Source organism: Xenopus laevis, chromosome 5L (assembly GCF_017654675.1).
Source record: "Xenopus laevis strain J_2021 chromosome 5L, Xenopus_laevis_v10.1, whole genome shotgun sequence".
NCBI classification, from domain to species: domain Eukaryota; kingdom Metazoa; phylum Chordata; class Amphibia; order Anura; family Pipidae; genus Xenopus; species Xenopus laevis.
This window is the reverse complement of record NC_054379.1, coordinates 118837868-118863401: the sequence shown is the minus strand read 5'-3', so window position 1 is coordinate 118863401 and position 25534 is coordinate 118837868. Positions and strand designations below refer to the sequence as shown.

General features: G+C 37.4%; 1 protein-coding gene across 1 annotated transcript; it reads right to left on the bottom strand.

Annotated features, from left to right (window-relative positions):
- Positions 1 to 1285: 1285 nt before the first annotated feature.
- On the bottom strand, positions 1286 to 24641 carry slc2a2.L (solute carrier family 2 member 2 L homeolog). Its single transcript, NM_001091513.1, is given in 11 exon segments — positions 1286 to 3770; positions 3967 to 4170; positions 5133 to 5234; positions 7991 to 8095; positions 8327 to 8514; positions 15106 to 15268; positions 16309 to 16424; positions 16865 to 16989; positions 17377 to 17549; positions 19557 to 19652; positions 24594 to 24641. Coding segments are annotated over 11 exon segments (1500 nt in total). The 5' UTR covers positions 24621 to 24641; the 3' UTR covers positions 1286 to 3569.
- Between the last annotated feature and the right edge of the window lie 893 nt (positions 24642 to 25534).

Sequence of the window (25534 nt, the reverse complement as noted above, 5' to 3'; positions counted from 1 at the left end):
TAGGAGACAATAGGAGGAGAACTCTGCTCACAATAACTTCCAGTCTAAACAATTCAGATAAAGGATTATTTCATCCCACTTATGGGACAGTGGCTCTGGTCCTGACAGTATATCTAAAATCACTGCCATAAAGCAACATAGGCTTCTGTTGAAAAGAAAACGATTCGGCAGAAAACAGTCCCCAATGCAAGTACAAACATTGACAATAAGTTTGAAAGCAGTAGCACATTTGATATATTACACAATATGCATTATTTTCAGCTAAATGTAAACACTGTAGGAACCATTTTCTAAAGTCCTCCCGCATATTTCCCTACAGATATGAAATAAAAACCATTTGCTAAAGGAACTTGCATCAACATGCGCTCCTTGCACTTATGTATAACTGTGCTCAGTGCTGCTGCCTTCCTCTTTGCCTCCTGTTCCAAAGCCAGGTGCAGTTTTGCCTACTGATAAAGGCCACCATAGGATCCATCGAGCTACCACCACCACCACCGAACCTTGCGGTAGCTCATCTCCCCCCCTGACAACTACAATTAATTGGCACATGCCGATTATGCTTGAAACGGCACTATCCTATTGTGGTGCATAAATAAATGACCCGTTGTGTATTATAGCTACAATATCTCTCTTTATCTCTTTTTCCATCATTTTCCCACAGTGTTGTATTTCCCCCCAACTTCTTGTATAATTGCACCTGCATAAAATTGGTGAAATAATTTTAAAGCTACAAAATCAAACTTGGGATCCCCCAACAGCATGCAATGCAAACATTTTGCCTAAGCACTGTGTGCAAAGAAAGCCGTGTACTTGGATGCCTGGATGGTGGCAGTTGTAAAGGGCAAGGAGCCGCTACCAATATGTTATGGAATGATAAAGAAAGAAGTGAAAGGGAAAAGCATGGTTCATTGCAATGAGGAGGCAGTGAGCATTAATGAAAAAGGTGTGAGAGTAAAGTAATCAACAATACAAAAATGAAATTAAGGAAGTACAAGAAACAGGACAAAAGAAAAATCATAAATCTAATATGAGTGGTAGGAGCATCAACACCATGCAGAAAAGAAGTGCACAAAGTAAGTGGGAATATTCAATGCAAGAGGAATTGTTGGAGCTTTTCTGCAAACAATAATGCACACAGGTCTTTATAAAATAAAAGGAATTGTGCTGTGCTGCTTTTTGCGCTCATGCCTCTCTATACTTCAGGTGCAGACTGCTCCTTTTCTGGATTGTCCAAACCGATGCAGAGTATTCACAACAATCATGGAAATTAAAAACCAAATGTTTATTTTAATTTAAATTCATTTTAATTACATAAAAATGTACAAGTAAATGTTAATACTGATACTGGTTTTATACAGAGCACACCCTTTTGCTTTAGTACAATACATAAGACAAACAATCGTCATCATTTTTCATTAAAAAAAATCCAAATCCAAAAAATGTAAAATCCAAATGACTAAAAACTTTACACTTCTGAAAAGTGATAGCTCACTCAATTGGAAAACCATTCCTTTGGTACAACGTGGTTCAGTTACACATGTATAAAATGCTTGTACATAAACATAAGATAGAAAAATCTCACCCTGTTTGTTTTTAAAGATATTGTACCAGCGTGGAAGATATGTAATAGATTTAATATAAGGCTTAGTTTTGCAGTGACGCATTGCTTGCTCACACAGGGGACACAGGCGTGTACAGTGACATTGGGTAAGTTATTTTCTGTCTGCACAAGATAATGGCCATTGGTTCACTACAACCATTTTCTATGAAATAAATGACTTCAATGACATCATCTGTGCTGTGTAATTTTATGATCAGTCCATTAACTTGGTTTCCCAAGAAGTAGGATGAATATCAGCAAAACAATGTCGCACCCAGCCACATAGCTCAGGAATCATCATATTCATTTATGTGTTTTATTAGCAGGATTTCCTGCCTACCTATTTCATCCCAGTCTTGCATCAGCTGCTATTGATAAGTAAGGTGACATAAACCCTCTGACATTACTTAAGGAACCAGGGGTGAAATCTTGAGCTGCTGTCCCAAGGACAACAAAAACTAAATCAGAGGTGTCTGCAATTTATTGGTTCAGAGGATTATTGGACAAAATAAGGTTCAGGCCCAATAATTGGAGGATCTAACCATTTACATTAGGCTACAGTATAGAAATTAAAGCAAATACATATATACAGAACTTGTTTTGTTGTCAAAGTTTACACTTGTTCCCAAGATTTTTTTACCATACATTTATATATTAACCAAACACAGAATTTCATTATTCATGATGAAAACGAATTAACCTGTATGATAATCTATATAAGCCAGATGCTGACTGGGATGTTTAGTTGTAACAGACTGGTACAGGTAGTGAAATAAATGAGCATATAGCTACCAACAACTTGGTGTCTGGTCATGCTAATCAGTTACACAGAACCTCTAGCTAAATCACAAGCTGTGTTTCTATGATAACACGCCATAATATTATAATAGGATGTATTGCAGATATAGTTTTACAGGCAGACATTAGGGGCAGATTAAAATTTTGGGATTCTAAAGGTTCCCAGCCGTTCAAATTGTAGCAAAGTTAAGGGAAAAAGAACTTTCCTTTAAGGTAAATATGTCATTTCAGGAGAATGTTTTTGAGCCTAATATCACAGTGTTGTTCCTTTTGTTCACACTGGCACACATTTATACTTAATATAGAATATTAAAATACGTTTTGGCTATAGTGTTTTAAATGAGTAGGTGTCATGCTGAAGGCGGCATTTAGTGTCATTGGATAATATTTTTGAACAGTTTTTGTTCTTTTTGTAGGTTTGCAAATGCTATGTAAGATATTTTGTATCCATTGTTTCTGAGACATGTCCTTAGAATCATCAGGAATTCCTGTTTTAAGGATATCTGTATAACAGATATGCCAGGAACACCTACTGGTATTGACTCATTCAATATAAATAGAAAATATCTTAAAATTACCCTGGTGCTAATTTTGTAAGATGGACTGCCACTTCCTTCCGTGGTGCTGTGTTTTTACCATAACCCCTCTTGTTCACAGCCACTTATATATTTAAAGTAAATATTCCTGCGCAAACCATGTAAAACCACTGTAGAAACCATGGTAAATACAAAAACATAGGGATGGAGGCTTTCTATGAGACATGGGATAATCACCAGGTTGCAACTCTGCAGATCCTTTAGACTTATAAAGATATCACTGGTTTCTGCGCCAACACAAGCATTCCTTGTAAAGGACAGTAACAAAGCTGTGTTATTTTGAATACAGAGATTGCATCTTTGGCTTCAAAGCTGTTGTGCAACTGCCATTCTCATTATTTACATCCTTAGGCTCATGGGAGTTGTACAGCAGCTGAAGGACTTTGATTAGACACCTCTCTATCTCTTTTAAGCGTCCACAAACTCAAGCACACCCTCTTCTTTAGTTTAGCATTATAAAAATAAGTGTCTATAAAAACATTGCAGTCGTCTGGTAATACCCTGTATATCGTGTATATGTATAGATATTTTTTTTTAAAAATGACTGTTTTAATTTTTGCACTTGCTGGAAATATTTATGCTTCCGAACTGGTTCCCAGATACTCCATTTCAGTCGATTTAAGTCCTTTGCGGGATGCAAGTTTCTTCTTTCGGAACTCGGCAGCTATCTCATCAAATGACTTGCCCTTAGTCTCCGGGACTTTAAAGTATGTGAAAATGGTGAATATAAAAAGGAGTACAGCAAAAATGATGAATACATATGGCCCACAGGCATCCTGAAAAAGCAAAGAAAATAAAACATCATATGCCTTGCAAAATATAGACCAGATTTATATACCAGAGCATTTAAGACATATAGTAATTTTAGATACAACATACTATATGTATAATAAGATTTATTAGATAATTTACTTCTAAATCTGTTTCGTTTCCTTCTCCCAATGACATATTCCGTAATATATGCATACTTACAGCTATGTATTCAAAACACATCCCAATGATAAAGTTGCATGTCCAGTTACAGCACCCAGACACTGCCATAGCTGCAGGTCGTGGACCTTGACTGAACAATTCTGCGACAATGAACCAAGGAATAGGACCTGGGCCAACTTCAAAGAAAACCACGAAAAGGAAAATGGCGACCATACTTAGGTAACTCATCCAAGCATGCTGAGTCTGAAAAGGAAACAGAACATAGGGAATTAGGCTTCATTACATAATTACATTTTAGCCCTTTTTTTCTATCCTTAGGTTTAACTAAACCCTCAAAAGAATATTTTTGTCATATTGCATAAGGCTATATTGCCGTAAACTGCAGCTCTGTTATATCCTATATTGTGACATCATGTACATATCTAGATCAGCACTAAATCCATGCACTCTGGGAGCCTGCAAACCTTGTTACACATCCAGCTGATGCCTTACTAGAAGTGAAGAGGATGAAGCAGGACAGGTCAGACTGAACCCAGATTTTTTTTGGGGACATCATGGTAAAAAGGGTTGAGGTTTAATTTAATTGGATACGCTAATCTATTCAGAGGCAAATTTTACCAGTTTAGTTTTAGGTTTGTTGTATTTTATAGGATATAACCCAGTAATCACTAAATAAATTATCAGCGTATTATTGCTGTGGCAACCATTTAGACAGCGGTGCAAAGTTACAATTTGGTATTGTAAAATAATGCAAAGTTAAATATTCCTGTTTATTTTGTGGGAGAATGACCACAAAGAAGTGTAAAAAGTAATGTATTTTGCTTTTCATTTCTCCCCTGTAGGTGTTTAAATCTGCAAGGGAAATGTGTCTTAACAGAGAATGGTCTTTCTGTTTAAAGGATATTGTAGTCTGGCCCTGGAAGTTATTGTGTTCAGGGAGAAACAGACAATCCATTCCAGTGGTCCAGTTCACATGACATCAAGGTATTTTTGTTAGTTTGAAAATAGTTAAAATTGGCCACATGTAGCCACCCTGCTATCCTGCACATGGGTAGCCAAATCACAAAGATTCTCCTTATATGCTTGTCAAGATTGAGTGTGGTAATGCTTTCATTTACCTTGTTCTAGCAGAGCAAAACATTTGAGAATTGAGGGTTTAATTGAATTAGAGCTGAGATTAGGGATCAGTGTGGGAGCGTACTTACCAGAAGTGCCAACGCAATAGTCATAACAATAGCGCAGATGCCCATGCCGGCTAAGCCAACCAGATAGAGGGATCTTCTACCTGCCTTCTCTATAAGGAACACCTATTAAACAAAAATAAAAGCTTTATGGAAAACTACTGATCAACTCACTTCTAACAATACTGCTTAAATTACAGATTACATCATATACAATTCAGCATGGGGGGTGAAACTGCATTGTGAGCTGAAAGATCATATCATAAGGCATGTGGCAATTTTGCCCATGTATCAACATCTACTTAGTAACCCCTTCACATTATTATAGCTCAAAAGCCTGGAAACCATATATGGAGTTATTCCATTCAGCATGGTCAACTTTATTTGCAAAACATTATTTTACAATCCAACTACGTTTTCCTTTAATGAAATTAATATGCAGTAATATGCAGTTTTTTCAGGTTTTTTTCAGTGTTTCCCAAAATTTGGGGTTGAATGGGGTTGAATACTATAGAGAAGTCCCTTTTTGGAACAATATAAGTGGATTGTCCCCTTTGTCCTTCTGCACTTTGTACACAGGCGGAGGAAAGCAGATCATGAGCTCACCCCCACACCCCATAGCTCCATTGACAGGCTTGATGTAGAGCTATACAGAGCGCATATCGGCTTGGAAACATAAACATGAATTTTTGCTCCCATAGCTGCTACGTTTATCTCACACAGGCAGAGGAAAGCTCTATGTGCACCCTTGCCCTAACAACAAAACTAAATGTTTGTCTACCTATGAGATGAGGTGACTTCAACTGAAAAAGTCAGCAAACCTTTATATCATGGGCCTGTGATAAAGATAGGGATGCACATTCCCTTTAGGTTGGTGGCTTATTGACACCCATTTTTAATCTCCTCCAAACAAAGTTACCTTCCTGCGCAATGAATATGCACATTTTCCTCTCGTAGTAGCAGGAACATGCTACACAAGTCAACAAAGGGCTTCTACAGGTGCATTACATGAATCCTAGCTCATGCTGGAGGAGATTGCTTGGGCAAGAAAACATTCCATCTGCCATGGCCCTTAAATGACCAACATACATTTAGTGAATGTGATGTGATTTGCCAGTGCTTTTATATAGTCAACATGAAAATGATTTAACTGTTTTTGTCTGTAACTTTGCTTTATTGCCATGGCGCATATAGAGAAGCACCCGACCAGTCATTTATATTAATGAGATATGCCTGGCATTAGCTAAAAAAATGCTAACAGAGAATACACCCCATGGGCCTAAGCCCCATACTTTTTCCTGCTCTGCCTTGTTCATTTCCATATGCTTGGTAATAAATAACTGACAGGAGCCTTTTTTGTTTCTGTCAGCATTTGATGTGTGCTTGACCTTGTAAACAGAGATAAAATTAGATAAATCAGGACCTAATGCATTGCCAGGTAAGCAGTACTTTTGAACATTGTGTGAAAAGCATTTTCTCTGCGGCACAGATTAATCATAGCAGTCACAAACAGCCTCCCCAAGAACATCACTTAAGCTACACGAGTTCAAAAGGAAGCTATAGTATAACAGTGTCTGCAGCGAGCGTGTTGTATCTACACTTATTTAATGTATGGAAGAAGTCATGCTTAAAATAAATGAAGGTAAATAACCATGCAGAACAGTACATCTAATAATCTGAATACATTTACTCACAAACAGTTCCAGTTGGCCTAGCACTAATTGATTCTCATTTGAATAATTACATATTAACAGGTGAATTTATATTTTTTTATTAAATGATCTGATTTAGGGCATAAAATATTTTTAAAAGTTCATTACACAGCACAAGTCCTAAGTTATTTCATGAAAATGTATTTATATATTCCAGCGTTGCAAAGACATATATTGATAGACTGCACCCTGGCTCTCTTTGTTCTTCTACATGTGACTGCCCGTATTCCGTTATCTATCTCTCTTTCCCTCTTGATATATAGTATACAACAGCACCACATTTCAAATGCACACACACACACACACATATATATATATATATATATATATATATATATATATATATATATATATATAGTATCCAGCCAGATCGCAACACATTGTAACTCAGTTTAATTGATTGGTGCACCATCATAATTGTTGGATACAATATATATATATATATATATATATATATATATATATATATATATATATTGTATCCAACAATTATGATGCACCAATCAATTAAACTGAGTTACAATGTGTTGCGATCTGGCTGGATACTATATATATATATATATATGTGTGTGTGTGTGCATTTGAAATGTGGTGCAGTTGTATACTATATATGTACACTGTGAGGACACAAAATAAAGTTTTTTTCACGTGCAAAGGATGTGATCTGTTGGTCCACAGGCTAAACATAGAAGGCTTTCTCTCAAATCAGGTTGTCATATAAGGTAAAGCTTCCTTGTTAGTATATATAACATTATAGCCAGCGGTGCTTCATTTGGTCATAATTCCAAGAATCTCTAGGGTAGCAAAGATGTTTTCACCACAAACCACATCCTAACTGGCATTCAGATTGAGCCATTCTTAATTCAATGGTAGGCTGGCACAAAAACTGGACTTCACTCCAAAGTATGATGCAAAAATTAAAAATATTTTTTATTACACAAAAAGGAACATCTCAGAGGGTGGCCTTGCGCGTTTCGTGCCTTGTGGGCTGTGATTAAGTGCCCACAAGGCACGAAACAAGGCCACCTTCTGAGATGTTCCTTTTTGTGTAATAAAAAAGTTTGGGAACCACTGCCTTAGGTGTCTTATCAAGCAATGATAAATGATGCTACATCACAATAAGCAGCAAAGATAATTAAACAGCTTCATGGCAAAACATTATTTACCTACCGAAACCACTGTGAAAACTGTGTTAACAGCGCCGACTCCAATAGTTGCATATACTGGTTGGCTAATACCCGCTCTAGTAAAGATGCTTGTAGAGTAGTAAAAGATCTATAAATAAATAAAGGTAGAAGTTACATTTATGGGGGAAAATTGCTGCTTGTGAATTTATTTGCACTTCCTGAATAAATCTAAACTACAATTCACATGCAGACAGGACCCAAACCTGATGGGGTGATGTTAGGAGTTATATATCTACACCTGTTCAAGTACAGGACAATGCAGTCTCCTCAAATTATATATATAGTTCCCGTTAATGCCAATAAAATTTATAGAACTTACCCCATTGATTCCGGAAAACTGCTGAGAGATATGAAGCACAAGAGAAACAATTAGAGGCTGGCGGTAATTAGAAGACTTGAATAACTGTATGATAGACACTTTTTTTTCACTTTCGACTTCTTCCTTTTCCTTTTTCATCTCTTCAATGTCTTTTGTTGGATCATAGTCTCCTCTGAGCCTTATTAAGTCTGTAAAAAAATATCATGATATGGGCATGTAGAGTAATGCAGGGAAATGCAGTGGTTTCAATGTATATCAGAGAACATCTATTACAAAACTGTGTTACATTTCACTGTGTGATGCCAGATTGGCAAAATAGAATCCCTGAACACTGGAAAGACATACAGTATGTATAATCATATAATACACAAAAGCCATGAATATCCTGTAAATTATATCCGTATAAATGGTGACTAGTGATGTCATCAGTTATAAACGATGAGTAGTGATGTCATTTTTGTCACATGACTCACTAAAACTTGTGTATAATAATAATTAAAGTACCCCTTGTTGGAAAATATGAGGATATTAGAAGTAACCTTGGAGTTCCATGACCTGTATAAAAGCACTCGACCTTCGGCCTCATGTTTTTATGTGGTCATGGAACTTCTTGGTGACTTATAATATCCTTATATTTTACAATAAGGTGTACTTTATTCACTATATAAATGCTGCATCTCTGACTTAAACAACATCCCAAGGAAGATCATTGCAAACAATTTAATTCACGGCATTAGTTTCCCTCATCTAACACACCATGAGATTCTATGCACAGTTCTCAGCACACTTAGCAACACTGCTACACTGAAAAGTACACACATTATTTGCTATCTGTTCTTTGAGAAGTCTGTATAAAACCGTCATCTTTTTCCATGTAGGGAGTTGCATTTGAAGGGGTTGTTGACCTTTAAATTCACTTTTAGTATGATGTAGTCAATTTGCAATTCATCTTAATTTTTTATGTTTTTTCAGTTATTTTGCTTTTGGTTCAGCAGCTCTTCAGTTTGGTATTTCAGCAGTTAAAAGGTTGCTAAGGTATTATTTACCTTAGCAACCAGGCAGTGGTTTGAACAAAAGACGTAAATATGAACAGGAAAGGGTCTGCATAGAAAGATATGTAATAAAAAGTAACAATAGCAATACAATTGTAGCCTCACAGAGCCCCATTTGAAATCTTCAGAAGAAAAACTATAAAAATAAATAGTGAAAAGCAACTGCAAAGTTGCTAGGAATAAGCCAGTCTATAACATACTAAAAGTTAACTTATAGTTGAACAACCCCTTTAATATAATGAATGTTTGTGGGCCACATAATTCTATAAGACTACATATTAATAATCTTTGCTCTCTCTCCCAGGTGAGCTCAAAGCCATAAAATTCCTCTTGCGCAAATTCCAGATGACAGCCTGATCTAAGCTATACCATATAGGAGAGTCATTCAGTATATTAATGTGCTGAATGTGATAAGAGATTAGCAATATTTTCTCATACAATACTTCATGTAATACAACATTTTAAAGGAGAACTAAATCACTCCCTAATTTGAAAAGCCCCATCTACTACCCTCTATAGTGCCCCCTCCTTGCTTCTTCCCCACATAGTGCTATAGTGAAATATGTGTCCCTAATTGTGACTCTCACGTATCCATGCAGAATAGTGCAGAGGAGCTCAAGGGTTCCATCTTTCACATCTTCAGTTTTGTTCAGGAAAGGACCGCTGACACCCGAGATATATGGCGCATGGCAGTTGGAGCGAGTCCGGTGTTCACGCCAACTGCACATGTACTGGGAACACTGTAAATGGCCGAGGGGAAGAGGACTGGCTGACTGCATTTTTCACTAGTGCACTTTGTGGAGAGGAAGCATTAGGTGGTTTAGTTCTCCTTTAATGAAAGTTCCTTTTCCACTTGTCAGCTGCTTACCATGTTTTTGAATAGGAAATTTGCAGCATAGTGTCATAGTCTCGAGCATTTCACCTTCAAACAATTGGGATGCAAATGCTGTGATAAAAGGTGATGTGATTGTGATGGTTATTCCTGACAGAGCATCCTGCGGGCCATCAGTAATTCCTACACTATGATAAATGCAACAGGCACAGCAATGCTGTTGGTGTACCATAAAAGGTTAAAGGGTATTAATTGTTAGTAAGCATACTCTCCTATGACACTTCTGAACCTCAGATTGCCATGCTAGCTGTCACATTAACAGCTCATACCCTAATAATCAAGGCATAGACACAACTAGAATTATGTTTTCCTAGCATTTAAATTTAATTTGTTCTAGGTCTCCCCTACCATCCATGCTTTCCCCACATACCGTTCACAACCTCACTTAGACCTTTGCCCAGAATTAATGTATTATTCATTGCTTCACTTATCCTAAGTTTCTTCATACCACTTCCTCTGCAGCTGCACATTTTTTAGAGACAACAAATGCCATGTGCTGACTTTACCTTGCATTGCCTGAAGGGTATTTTAGTGCAGTGATACCACTATAGAGCATGTGATGCACACTTGGCATTCTGCAGAGTAAGTGCTAAGGAGATTTTGCATTATTGTAGGAGCTTCAGCTATTCAGTCAAATATACAGTATTCCTATGGTTGTCATTATTTAACACTTTTGGAATCTATGGATCTGGCACAAAAGTCAAATCTTTTTAATAAAATTTGCCATTTATAGTTCTAGCCAAAAATACAAGATATAAAATATATGCCAATAATAGTGAATAGCCAAAGTATTGCCCCGCAGGTCAGTGCATGTGCTGAATGGAGTCTTGTTAGTGAATAAGTACAGGTTTGCATGGCACATACATCAACTGCCAGCTTGATCAATGAAAATGGAAGCTTTTAGTAAAATTATATACTTCACATTGTTTAACCAGAAACAGACAAATAAAACAGGAATAAAAAGCCGTCAGATCCTTTTTCCCTACATGAAATACACATTGTGCCTAATTGCTGCAGGTATCAGTCTGGTAAATATCTGAATTCTTTAAGATGTTCCTGACAGGAAAGTGTTCCTTAAAAGTTTAAAAAGATTAAACTGGTGGCAATCCTTCTGAATTCCAGTTACATCCATAATAAATCAGCCCCCTACATGTTTTTGTTTTTTAAATGTACACAGAGGCACATTTATCAAGGGTCGAAATTTTGAATTTATGCGAGTTTTTTAAAACGACTAATCAAAATGTATTATTTAACAAAATTACAATTTTCCAACTCAGACAAATTTTAACAGCCCGAAAACTCGAATCGCAATCGAATTTGATCAAACTCGATTCGAGTTCCTTCCCTGAAAAAAACTTGAATGTCAGGAAGGCTGCAAAGATCTCCAAATTGATCCCTGGACCTCTCCCATTAACTTCAACCGTATATTGGCAGGTTTTAAGTGGCGAATAGTCAAATTTGAATTCTTAAAGGGCAAGAGTGTGATAAACCTCGAAAATCGAATTCAAATTTTTTAAAAAAAACCTCAAATCGAGTTTGGATAACTTCCTTGTCGAAGTTGACAGTTTTGACCATAAAAAGAATATGAAAATTCAAATTTTCAATTCGACCGTTAATAAATCTGACCCTTAGTGATGATCTGTTCTGTACTGTACTGTTTGAAAACAAAAAACTCTTCTGTCATAAAAAGGTCTATAATAAATCAAGAAGTGGTGACAATTAAATAAAACTGTGACGTGTGAATGTTGCACAATTACAGAATGCAAACCATATCCTTATAGTAGTAAATAGTGAGTAATTTTTGGAGCGATAAGATTGCTATTATGCACAGGAGGGACAGTGCTGGCCCCATTATTTTAGCCCAGTGATTGCAATCTTTAGACAACAGTTTTTTAACCAGTCCACAGCCAGGACTTTGGTAGCCAGAACTGCATTTTGCTCAAGAAGCAAATGAACCCCATATTCTTTCTGAATATTCTCTTGAATAATTCTGAAATTCCACATTATGCCAATGTGCAATTAGATGCTCATAAAGTGGATGTTTAAGGACAGAGACACACGCTGCAATTGGGGGAGATTAGTCGCCCGGCGACAAACCTCCTCTCCCCGAACTGCCTCCCCTGCCTTTCCGCCAGCTAGAATGAAAAACGCCAGCAGGATGGCACTCGGGTGCTTCATTTTGCCGAAGTCGTCCGAAGTTGCCTCACGAGGTTCAGCTGATCTATGGCATTTAGTAAAGACTTGTGCAAGCAAGCAGACCCACACCCAGACCTGCAGATACTGTACTCAAACATTGGACCCACAGTTTTACCCACTTGCAGCAACTATACATCCCTACTGAAACAATTTAACCTACAACCCAATCCATTATCCCCAATACAAAAAAAAAAACAAAACATGGCAGTTGTGTCATCATAAATGCAGAAGTGACATCATCCAAGAGTTGGATGATGGAGAAGAGGACTTCAGAAAACTAAAGACATGCATGCCTCCATGTAACTATAGGCTACTTAGCAAAAACCGCAGCAGAGGGAACCGCACATGCGGCAGAACTCGCCCGTAGTAACCCCATGCTGTTTATTTGTGGGCTTCCAAATAATACTGCTTTGCCCTGAATAGGTATAACTTTTGATTTTCTGCTAGTTCTAGTTCAGTTCTAGTATCCATTTGTATGTGTACTGCCAGTTCTATACTGCTATCTGCCAATATACTTGCAAAACATAAAAAACAGCAGTCAGAATTCTTGTTTATTTGAACTTTTGACTCATCACACCAACTGCTCTTTAAAGAGTTTACTGCCGTATTTTTCTGAACAAGCATGTTGATCAACAGCCACTAAGGCAAATTGTTACTTGAATTAGCTGCTTGCACTGACATTGTAATCAATCACTTAAAACGATTCTGCTAGGACTGGTACATTTGCTTTCTGAGCACTACCCAATTACCTTCAGCAGCCACAATGGTGTGTTACATCAGATAACATTTTCTCTTGACTATACTCTCCTCCTTTTTATCTCTCCACTTGCTTTGCTATGCTATCTCATTCTCTTTTTTCATATATTTCCCTATATATATATATATATATATATATATATATATATATATATATATATATATATATATATATATATATATATATATATATATATGTAGAAAAACGCTTGCACTCAAATCCAGTCTTGGAGATACTGTGGGTGCTCGGTCAAAGCTTCAGCATACAATCATTCGATAAGGACCCGCACTCCAATGTTTCGTGAAAAAAGTTTTTTTATTTTATTTTATTTTAATTTTGGATGCACAAGTTAAAATAAAAAAACTTTTTTCACGAAACATTGGAGTGCGGGTCCTTATCGAATGATTATATATATATATATATATATATATATATATATATAAAAATAGGAAAGGGAAATATATGAAAAAAAGAGAATGAGATAGCATAGCAAAGCAAGTGGAGCGATTAAAAAATATACATATATACTAGTGTGGAGTTTGCACTCCACTTGTATAAGATAATTACCTATTAAAACTATATAACATCATATAAAACTGCACTCACATGGAACCTGTTAGAATGCTCGGGACCTGGGGCTTTCCAGATAACGGATCTTTCCGTAGTTTGGATTTTCATACCCTAAGACTACTAGAAAATCAAATAGGCTGGTTTTGCCTCCAATAAGGATTAATTATATCTTGGTTTGGATCAAGTACAAGGCACTGTTTGGTTATTACAGAAAAAAAGGGAATACTTTTTAAAAATTTGGATAACATGGAGTAAATGGGAGATGGCCATTCTGTAATTCCCATACCTCTGTGAGTGTGTGTATATATATATATATATACTAAGCCGTCAACTACATGCTAATTACATTCACTTATGTTAGGTCATGGTAAGAGATTTTCTTTTAAATTATTACATTATTACATTATTAGACCTGTATTTGCTGTCTCTTAGTCAAAAGACAAAGAGTTCAGTGACATTTTATAGTAGAGTAAGCATGGTTCAGTGACATGACCTTATGCAATTAATACCAGTAACTATTGAATTTCTATCATATAACGTCCAGTTGTTGGAAGAAAATAAGTGTATAGTTGCATTGGGTTACCAGACAGGTAAGACCTACTTTGTGGCTTTTTTGCAAACTTGTCTCATAGCAGTAGCCAATAGTAACCAATCACAGATTTTCTAAAGGTGGTCATAGACGTTACAATTACAATTTTCCAGGAAAAGATCGTACCAAGAAAGATTGTTTGTTTCAACACACACATAGAGCTGAATCGTCAGATATACAGTTAGAAAGAATAGAATTCTTGCTGTATCTGATGATTCAGCACTAACAATGGACGATGTTCAGGTGCCTTCAAAGGCGTCCGATCAATATTTTCCGGCCAGCCCGATCGACGAGCCGACCAATATCCAAGTCTTCTCACTATAACGGTCAACTCCTCTCTCACCAAACACACACCCAATATAATACGAAAATTCATTTGGTATGATATTACCGTTGTGTCTATGGCCAACTTAAGGCTTATAAAAAGTTAATAGAAAGGTAAGTATACAGTCTACTTATACAGTAGCACGTAGCACATAGCTGTGAGGCTTGAGTGGTCTAGGACAGGTTCCAAATATTCATGCAATAGGTAGAGTAAACACCAATAAAAGTTGAATTGCAGACTAAAGCACTACTGTTTTCTGCTTTTTTTCTACATCTTAGTCTGGTACAGGATACACTTTAATTGCTATAAGTTACTAACGAGCCATTGCTACTAAACAGGAGCTATATTTTAATTTATAATATAAATGTTGCCAAACTTGAAACTTGAAAAAAACTTACTTCTTTTAGCTGCTTCCATCTTCCCAAGTTTGATTAACAGAAATCTGGGGCTTTCAGGGCAAAAGAACAGCAGGATGGTCTGCACAATAGCAGGGACTCCCGACAAGCCTAACAGAACAGGCCAAAGAGTCTCACTACCCAAAATAAATTCAAGTCCGACCACCTAGGGAGCAATAGGCATTAAAGTAGTGAATGGTCATTTATTCCTTAAACATTTTGTCTGTGTATATAAAATAAATATCTCCAGCCCTTCATCCATCCAAACTCTCATTCACATTGCACAGTTTTATTCATTCCAATGATCCAGTGCATCCGTGTGCACTGTACTTTGCACCTTGCATCTAATACATCAATATGGCAGTTTAGCAAAAGGTGCAATTATACAGGATACAAGTACTTTTTTATGAACAGCATTTATATGTAGAATTTACAGCGAATAGAGGAAGAAGTTCAAGAGCACATAGGGGCGAAATTCAGAAAGTGCTTCCACCTCTGGTCTGGCTTTGCTCTGCATCAAAAATCCAATGTGAGGTGCAGACCAAGTGCCAGGGCGCAGCCAGCTCTGTCCTTACTGATCACTTGTACAGTTTGGGGCTTGATGTTAGTCCCTTTTATATAACCTGCCAGCATGAACCAGACCAATTTATGTAAATGTTCAGTCTTACCTCTCTAGCTCAAAGGTCATCAAAACCGAATTAACTATGGGCTGCCAGTTTGTTACCCCCCCCCTCCGGTACTAATCACTGAGACCCCAGCCAGTGCTTCTCTTCTCTAAACACCACACACGATGGGGTGCTTTCCATGAGAGTGCAATGTAGCCATCTTCTTTGATTTTCCTAGAGATCTCTTGCACTGCACAGTGCATGCACAATACACTAATTTATTAACAATTGCTAACTTTGGCCCTGGGCCAGCACTTCTGTGGTCTGGGAAAATGACTACAGTGAGAATTCATTGGCCCATGATGGTACGAGGGATTCACTGGGAAAATCAAAGAATATGGTTGTGTTGCACTCTTGTGGAAAGTACTCCAAGCTAATGTGTTGTTTAGAGAAATGGTCCCAGGGTCTTAAGTTAGATATTAGTCTCTGGAAATCCCTAAAAAGTGGTTAAACTCCCCAGCGCTATCAAAAAAACGGTTAGTGACCCAGATGTTGACAATCCCTACAACAGGAGAAGCTCATGGTTGCAATATTATTTTACCTGACTAATGAGAATCCCTGTGACAATAGCCAACTGATGCAACGTTCCTAAAGCTCCTCGAAGTGCTGTTGGGGAGATCTCTCCGACATACATGGGAACCAGTCCTGATGCCAGACCTTAAAAAAGAAGAATCACATAGACCATTTAGAATGAAATGTCTGTTCAAGCATAATGATGTTCAGGATGTCGTTGCTCTGGAGTACATGAGAGTATGTGTAAAAAAGGATTTTAGAGTTTGTGAAACTGATGGCACTTTGAGCCTTCCCTTTAACTGTTTTAGGTTACAAATAATAAAAGCTTTTTAAACCGTGAAGTCCTTTGTGCAAACACTGCCCTACCCCCAGCTGCAGTTTGTTAGGCTTTCAGATAAGGAGGAGCCCATATGTGTACTCACATGTAGGGCAAAAAATGTGGCTAAATTTACCTGGCATTTTAAAGGAATACTAACGATATAAAATATTAGGATTTCTTTATGTCTACATGTAAAAAAGAACTTCATTGAAGCAGCTGAAATGCAGTGTAGATGTGCTTCATGCAGATGTAAATTTCTACTTACCGCAGTAAAGACCTGTAATTAATCTGCCAGCAATGACAAGAGCATGTGCTTGACCTAAGGGAGCCAGCCCCATCAGAATAGCCCCAATAACTGCCAGACTGTTTACAGCCATCATGGCTTTTATCCTGTAAGCAAAAACATAATTAGGCAATGTTAGTATACAGTATACATTTATCATCTAAGGCTCATTCACTGTAGTGGTCGTACTGAAGTTTTAATGAACTAGATGTGATGTAAAAAATGTAATGTGGCTTTTTCCACTAGCAACTGTAAAATTGGTGGCTGAATAGCTTGTAGTAACTTTAATTCATTACAAGCAGCTGGACTGATTGCAATAACATACACACAAAAGCTAAATAACTCAAAAACCACAAATAATAAAAAATAAAAACCAACTGCAAATTGTCTCAGAATATCACTCTCTACATCATACTAAAAATTAATTCAAAGGTGACTCCTTTAACTTTACTCCTTAGCGCTGTTTAAGTAAGTAGGGAGGAGCATTCACTTACCTTCCCAGTTTATCTGCAATCCATCCAACAAAGAATGAAGACACCATCCCTCCCAAGGAGAACACAGATACAGAGAGGGACCAGTACATTTTGACAGACGGTTGTACAGATTTTGTATCGGTCTCATTTGCACTGCCTTCTAGTAAAACCCGTGTATAGTGATTCTCAATAATCTGTGCCAAAAAGAATACAGTGTTACCAATGGCAGGTTTAATATTCAGTGTGAAAAATTAATTGCTTATCTACTATGATCATCCCGTGTATTCCTTTTAGGTCCTAGATTAGGTCCTTATTGGTCGGTTAGAATTCAGTGACGTTATCGTCTGATTACAATATCTAGAATAGTTGGGCAAAAAATTCTTGAAGAAACAGACCTTACTTCAGAGTACATATTGGCACAATAAAACTGAAAACTCTGTCACATCTTTAGGGATTTTTTGCTTTACTATGATCACCCACATGCAATACAACTGGCTGTCTATCTAACCAATGAGTTGGTGACATACCACCGCAAAAGTGAACTACTCAGCAGCTTTGGGGCTCATGGCATAGCATGCAGTAGTTTTCAAAAGTACTATACTTCAGTCTACCAAACATCACAGGCCTGTTCAACTGATCAATCATAATACATTATTCCATAGTTCTGAGTTACAGCCAAGATCTATGTCCTCACTTTATCAAGTCGTGTCAAGGATCCCTGGGCTACATGACCAAATCACATACTTTATGCTGGCCACAAATACAATATTTATTTATTTATAATATTATTAGTGCTTAATCAATTTGTGCAGATGGGTGCCCCTCTACAGTTGAGTTTGTAATTTCAACCTCAAAGCAAAGTTAAACAATTAGCACTGAAACACTGAGCAGAAAAGTAATTGGTGGACTTAGAAATGCATGAGTTGAACTTCCTATGGGTGACCCATGAGCTTATCAGACAGATCTGGACTACCCTGATGTGGGACAGTCAGTCAGATGATGTTGTACCCATCCCTTGTGTGGCCACCTCCAGGTAAGTCCATGCTTATCAGCCCCAATACAACTCAAATTTCAAGCATGTTCTCTCTCTCTCTCTAATTCGGAGAAGTCTGATATAAATGCAGTGAATTTGTTTTTTATATTCCACTTAAGCAGTTGGTATTTTAGTGAACCATGCCCTTTTGACCAGTAAATTCCCAGCATCTACAAATAAACTATTTATTGGAAAGAGATAGTCTAAAGATATATATATATATATATATATATATATATATATATATATAAAAGAAGATAGAAGGACTCGCACACCATTTTCCAGTGAATAAAACAGTGTTATTTTATTCTACCGGGTTTTCTTATTCAAGATAACTGTATTAAAAGCTGCATGTACAGGTGGCTGTACATGCACCTTTTAATACAGTTATCTTGAATAAGAAAACCCGGTGTTGCTGGTCTGATTTATTGTATATATATATATTGTATATATTCTATAGTTCAGTATAGTTGTGGGAGTCATGTAGTGCCTGACAATTTAGCACCTGACCAAGGCCAGTAACATGCCCCAAATCTACTCAAAACTCAGCCCCTTTCCAGTGAGCCCCACCTCCTTGTGAACTGGGAGAGCCCTAAAGAAAATGAGAGGTATGCACATGTTATCTCCTATGTAAATGTATGCCCGATAGCACAATTTCAGCTTGAAAGGCAGGTTGTGGCCATACAGCAATCTATACAAACCGTATCTGTGTTTCTGAAGCAAACAATTGATAGCATTGCTGGGTAACAGTAAATAAAATATTTCATAAATAAGTGTGGGATTAGTGCATTATAATCTGCAGGTGGCAGTCCACTCTTGTTCACCCTGTAATTAATACCCTCATAATTTACATTTTATTCTTTGAAAAGTGAAAAAACAATGTAAACATTATTACTAAAAATGTGTATATTAGTTAGGGTAGCATTTCTAGCTTTGCTAACATTGTAGAATAAGGTTTCCCTTACCACGTGTTGATAAATACACAAGCTGCTCATTCTCATCTACAAATATGTCTGCTTCCTCCCATGCTGAAAATGCCGGGTAGGATTCCCATTCCATGGTAGGGAGGTATTTTGCTCCTGGGCTATGGGCATACATGCATCCAGTTTAAGAGCATAAAACATGGGGTTGACTTCCCAAATTCACACTTTCTTGCATGTTTTTTTACCTTTTGAGGAGCATTGATGACACCAATACCATATCCGAACTGCAGTGAGGCCAACACAGCTGTAAAGACAGCAAACAACAGGGTCCCAGTCAGGTTCTAAAACAGAAAATATGTATTATTTAAAATGTAATATTTCCATTTTCAGTATTTATATGATTATTCAGTGCAGGTATGTTATTGATATATTATAGAATACAAATAGAGCACACATTTACATCAACAACATAACATCATTTTATGTCGCAATTTTCAGAATGAGTGATAATCTGCAGACCTCAGAGATCATACATGCCAACATTCATCTAGGGAGGCAGGAAAACGTTATTATTTAATATCCAGTCTTCCCAAAGCATGTTTATAAGTTTCCCATTTTAAATGAGTGAAATAGTCTTTAGTTTAATGTAGACAACTGAGTGTAAATTTAGCGAACAAACGTTGTTTTGAAAACATTTACATTTGCACAAAATTTTAAATATAGAAGCATGGTTATGTGCATTGATCAACCGCCTCTTTTGCGTGTGTATAGTAAATTTGCTAAGATCAGTCACAAAGTCATTATACATTTTCTTAGCTTTGGAATGCTCCCACAACCCATTTTACACTTTACATATTCACTTGTGGGTCTGGTGAATTTCAACTGCTATATGGTTGCTTGCAACCTGGCAGCCTTTTATAGTCAGAACGGGAGATGAATAGATGAGGCCTGAAATAAATATAAGTAATAAAGGAGAGCAGAATTGCAATAAACCTTCACCTTCGGGGTGACCATGACATCCAAAAAAATGTTTTTTTCTGAAATAATAGATTAAAGAATCATGCAGAATAATAATGAAGACCTGTTGAATGCTGCTTAAAATAGGCTCAAGAACAGGTTAAAATTTTAAAAATAAACTTCTCCTCTCAATGTGAAGGTTTCTAGGGATGGGAGACTCGCAGATCCACATTCCCGAGTGTTCCCTGTGTGTATAGTTTACAGTACATTTGAATGGGCAGGAGAGTGAACAGAGAATGGAATTTTGAACCTTCCAGTTTTTTCTTAAATCACAAAACATGACAGATGTGCCACAGGCATCAGAAAATTAGGGAGATAACTGCTAGCCAAATTGTTTTCAGCCAGAGTTTGCTTAGAGACAACACTAGGGATTTTGTTACTGCTACTTGTCTTGGACAAACAGAGCAATCTGCTTTTTTTTTGCAAATTTGGAGTCCCACTTTATAATGTTCCCTCTAAATTCTTTTGAGCTGTGTGCCCAAGGTAGGGTGGTTCTGAATAAGTGTTAAATTGTGTGTTTTAATCTATATTCTCTGTGCAGACATTACCACACATGGCTAAGAAGGAGCACCACAAGTGTGTAATATACTAATATGCACTCACACTGCATTTACATTTTCTGTACATATTTGCCCCAAAATCTGCCTTGTATGATCACTGACAGTTAGGGTTGCCACCTGGCCAGTATTTTACCGGCCTGGCCGGTAAAAATGATGGTTGATCCCAATGTTATTAATAGGGAAAAAAGATAAATATGTAGGAAGGCCGGTATTATTTTCCAGAAAAGGTGGCAACCCTACTGACAGTAGATACAGTAACTACTAATGATAGTTATTCTGGAGTAATTAGCACTGTAATAGTGGTGGAAACAATACATTGTGGACACCAAAATATAAAAAATGTGTTTTATAAAAACCCAGCTAATCATATTCAGCGCCATTGGAAACATAGGCACATGTAGATATATATGAATGGGTGAGTGTGCAGTCATAGTTGTGACACATTTTGTCTATCTCTATGTATAACACAGCGCTACATCTCATGTGGGGTTGGATTTTGTTGACATGATCGCCTACAAAACAGGTTTATAAGATTAGTGAATAGTGTTATTTTATCACTGTAGTAGTTTTTTCTCCCCACGTCAGATATATTAACACCAAAAGGTTAGGTGGGAGTGATTATCCCAGAGACAATAACAATTTAATGTGGTAAATGAGCAGTCGTTTTTACAGCTGTTTAGTGAAAGTGGCCCATAAGCACCTACAAATAGGGCCCTTATGCAAAGTGTTTATTCTTGCTTTCCCATGCTTTTGGTCTTTTATCCATTTTAACCCATTTTTTCTATGTTGCCTGTAGCTATTGCACCACGCCGAAGCCTGTATGTTAGGCTCAAAGAGATCAAATGCTAATGTGTTAAATGTCAAACAGGATTTTCAACCTGCCCAATTGATATGGGAATGATTTTTGTCAAGATTATCAGTTGAACAAGCCCATCCCTGGGCCCCATACACAAGCACATACACTGCAAACTCAATCTGAATGGGTAGTCTGTCAAACTATGGCTCGCTTTAGTTATTCCGTAGTTAGTGTTCCCTATGCAATGATTAAGTTAAATGCAGCAAATTTATTTGTGTTTGCCTTAAAGGGATTCTGTCATCATTTTTATTTATAAATTACACAATTTAAACTGCAAATAATTCACTCTACAATATAACATTTCATTCCTGAACCAACAAGTGTATTTGTTTTAGTTATAATATTGGTGTGTAGGCGCCATCTCAGGTCATTTTGCCTGGTCATGTGCTTTCAGAAAGAGCCAGTACTTTAGGAGAGAAATGCTTTCTGGCAGGCTGTTGTTTCTCCTACTCAATGTAACCTAATGTGTCACAGTGGGACCTGGATTTTACTATTGAGTGCTGTTCTTAGATCTACCAGGCAGCTGTTATCTTGTGTTAGGGAGCTGTTTTCTGGTCACCTTCCCATTGCTCTTTTGTTAGGCTGCTGGGGGGAAAAGGGAGGGGGTGATATCTATTCAACTTCTAGTACAGCAGTAAAGAGTGACTAACGTTTATCAGAGCACACATCACATGACTGGGGGCAGCTGTGAAACTAACAATATGTCTAGCGCCATGTCAAATTTCAAAATGAAATATTAAAAAATGTGTTTGATCTTTTGAGAAACAGATTTCTGGAGCAGCACTATTAACTGATGTGTTTTGAAAAAAAAAAAATTTCCCATGACAGTATCCCTTTAAAGGGGGTTGTTAAGCTTTAAGTTAACTTTTAGCATGATGTAGAGTGATATTCTCAGGCAATGTGCAGTTGGTTTACATTTTTTATTTGTGTTTTTTGCGTTATTTTGCTTTTTATTCAACAGTTCTCCAGTTTGCAAGTTCATCAATCTGGTTTCTAGGGTCCAAATTACCCTAGCAACCATTTGTTGATTTGAATAAGAGACTGGAATATGAATAGGAGAGGCCTGAATAGAGATATGAGTAATAAAAAGTAGCAATAACAATAAATATGTCGTTTAACAGAGCATATGTTTTTAGATGGAGTCAGTGACCCCCATTTGATAGCTAGAAAAGAAGGCAAATAATTAAAAAAAAAACTATAAGAAATAAATAATGACGACCAGTTGAAAAGTTTCTTAGAATTAGCCATTCTATAACATACTGAAATTTAACTTAAAGGTAAACCACCACAGCTATCTAAGCAGGGAACTGCAGTTCAGCAGCAGAGGAAACAAAGAATGTTGCTCATCCCTAGGCTAAACAAGCAGACAGCCCTCGCTTACAAACAAAATTAGCCACAGTCTGGTGCTAGGGACAAGGATTGTGTTGGGGGTTGGGATTCTTAGTGGATAGTGAGTAATGAGCTTGAGAAAGAAACTAAAATGTTTTGTGATTATCTTAGTTAGCCAATAAAGGCATCACCTTTATACCACTTTTGCTATTTGTATTTTTGTATTTTTATAGTTGCCCTGTAACTAGTGTATACTACTGAGATCCTAGTTTGTTCCATTGATGTTGTTTAATTGCATTGGTTAGCAGAGGAGACCATTGCGGATGGACACAAAGGTAATTAGTGTGGGTCCCAGTATGTATGGGATGAAAAGCATCTAGGAGGCACTGCATGCGGGGGAGGTGACATCAAACAAAGACTCGTCCCTTGCAGTCCCTCTGCTGTTGGATTTCACATTTATTTTATCATCATATTTACTGCATGATAAAGAGACTTCAAATTCATTTCTCGCTCTCTGAATCTCTGTATCATGGAACATTATAATATACATAATAATAGCAGCCCCAAACCTTTACTACATTTATTAAATGTATGAAAACCCTGCTGGGTGCATCAGCCAGTCGCACTCTTTCTAGGGTCATGGCAAATCCATGTGTGCACTGGCAAAAATGTTTTTCTTTATTCGTAACCCATTGTATGGAACCCCAGAAATGGGCCCCTGTCCTGTTAATGATAGATCTCCATCATTAGTAAATTAGATGAAGCTGCCATGCTGGTTGAATGGACAAGCCATTGGCTATTTATGTGCAACCCTGCAGCTCCCTGTAGTCTCACCTTTATAACAATTTCTACTTTGCCCTGTTATTAACCCAGCCTGTAACAGATCATTTGCAAGTAACCAATGCAGTGAATTTCAAGGCTGGAATGGGGAGGGAACAGTGTGCTAAATTCTAGTAGTACTAGTAGGACTGCAGCTGATTCAGCAGTCTTACAGGCACATGTAGGAATAACAGAACAAACAGTACTTTTTTTTTAAGAATTTATGATTGCCAAGCTTTACAGCAAAAATACCACTTTTCTAACAAATCGGAACCATTCAAGCGATCCAATCGCTCAGAGCAAGTAAACAGAGAAAGGAGCATCAGTACAGCAGTGCAGAGGTAATACTTAGGGGTAACAGGCAGTTCCAGCTCCAGCAGAAAGGCTGATTTATTAACTTAGCTTGTGGGGCCAAAGTATCATTTAAGCAAGTTATTTATTGTCAGAGTAGCCTGGGATTTCTCACACCTGCCTTTATAGCAAGATGTAAAGTATATTTCATAAACACTCAGGCCCCCCTGCAGTGAGTTATAGTTTAACAGCAGCTGAAGGGACTCACACTGGAAACCCTCCAATAGCTAATGTTAAAAATGACTGAACTTTTTCTTTGAAAAACAGCAAAGTAAAATCTCAAATCCCCTGTGTATATATAAAGTACAGGGCTGATCCCATGACTGACACAATCTAAGTGAAATCTGTACCTTTTGCTGTTTCATTTTCCCGTCCATATCGTCGGTCCAGACAGTCCCAGAGCAGCGACTATCTATGTGTGCGACATCTGCAGCCTTAAATACAGGTATCTCCGGGGCTGTGCTGGGGGTGGAGCCTGCACTGAGTAGGAGGAGCTTCCTACAGGTACCACATACTCCTTATTGTCCCTTCTATGGGGACAGCCCTAGGGACTCAAAGCAGCCCACTGAGCCAGGACAATGGATTTTCGGCCAGTCGGACAGGAATAATAATAAAGGAAGGGGAGCCTTTGTCGGGATGGATTTATTCTTATTTACCAGCGATCCCTTTTATTATTTCTCTTTTTTATTTACTTTATTTTATTTAATTTATTTACTTTAGTTACGATTTATTTATTAATCCATTTATCAATGGATTTATTATAAAGAAGCAATGTCACAGGAATGTATCAATGAACACCGCTGGATGTTTCCAGTACAATCTTATTCCTATTGATACATTTTACAAGCAGCAGCGAGTTAATAGCGCAGGCGGGGGAAACTGACGCACAGTTTGATACATTGCGCATTGATTTATAAAGAGAGGGCTGTGATAATGTTCAGACTGGGAGCAGCGCTGCAACTGTTGGGGAGTGCTCAGGGCGAGGTTATCAATGTGTCCTGTGCTGCATATTGTAGATATAGGAACTGAGGGCAGCAAAACAGGATATGCTGTGACAACGGATTTATACGGCTGAATATTCAGTGAGACTGCTATAGGATCTGTAACCTACTTACAAAAAGAAAATGAGGAGCGCAAAGGAAAATACAAATAAAAATGGCTCTCTGTTCAGGGCAAGGGCAATTCAGTGTCACTCTGTTTTTAATTTTGTTTTATTTGGGGTTCTCTACCAGCCCGAGGCAACCACAACCCTTTAGAAGGGAAGCTCAGAGTGCAGCACAAATCGTAGGGA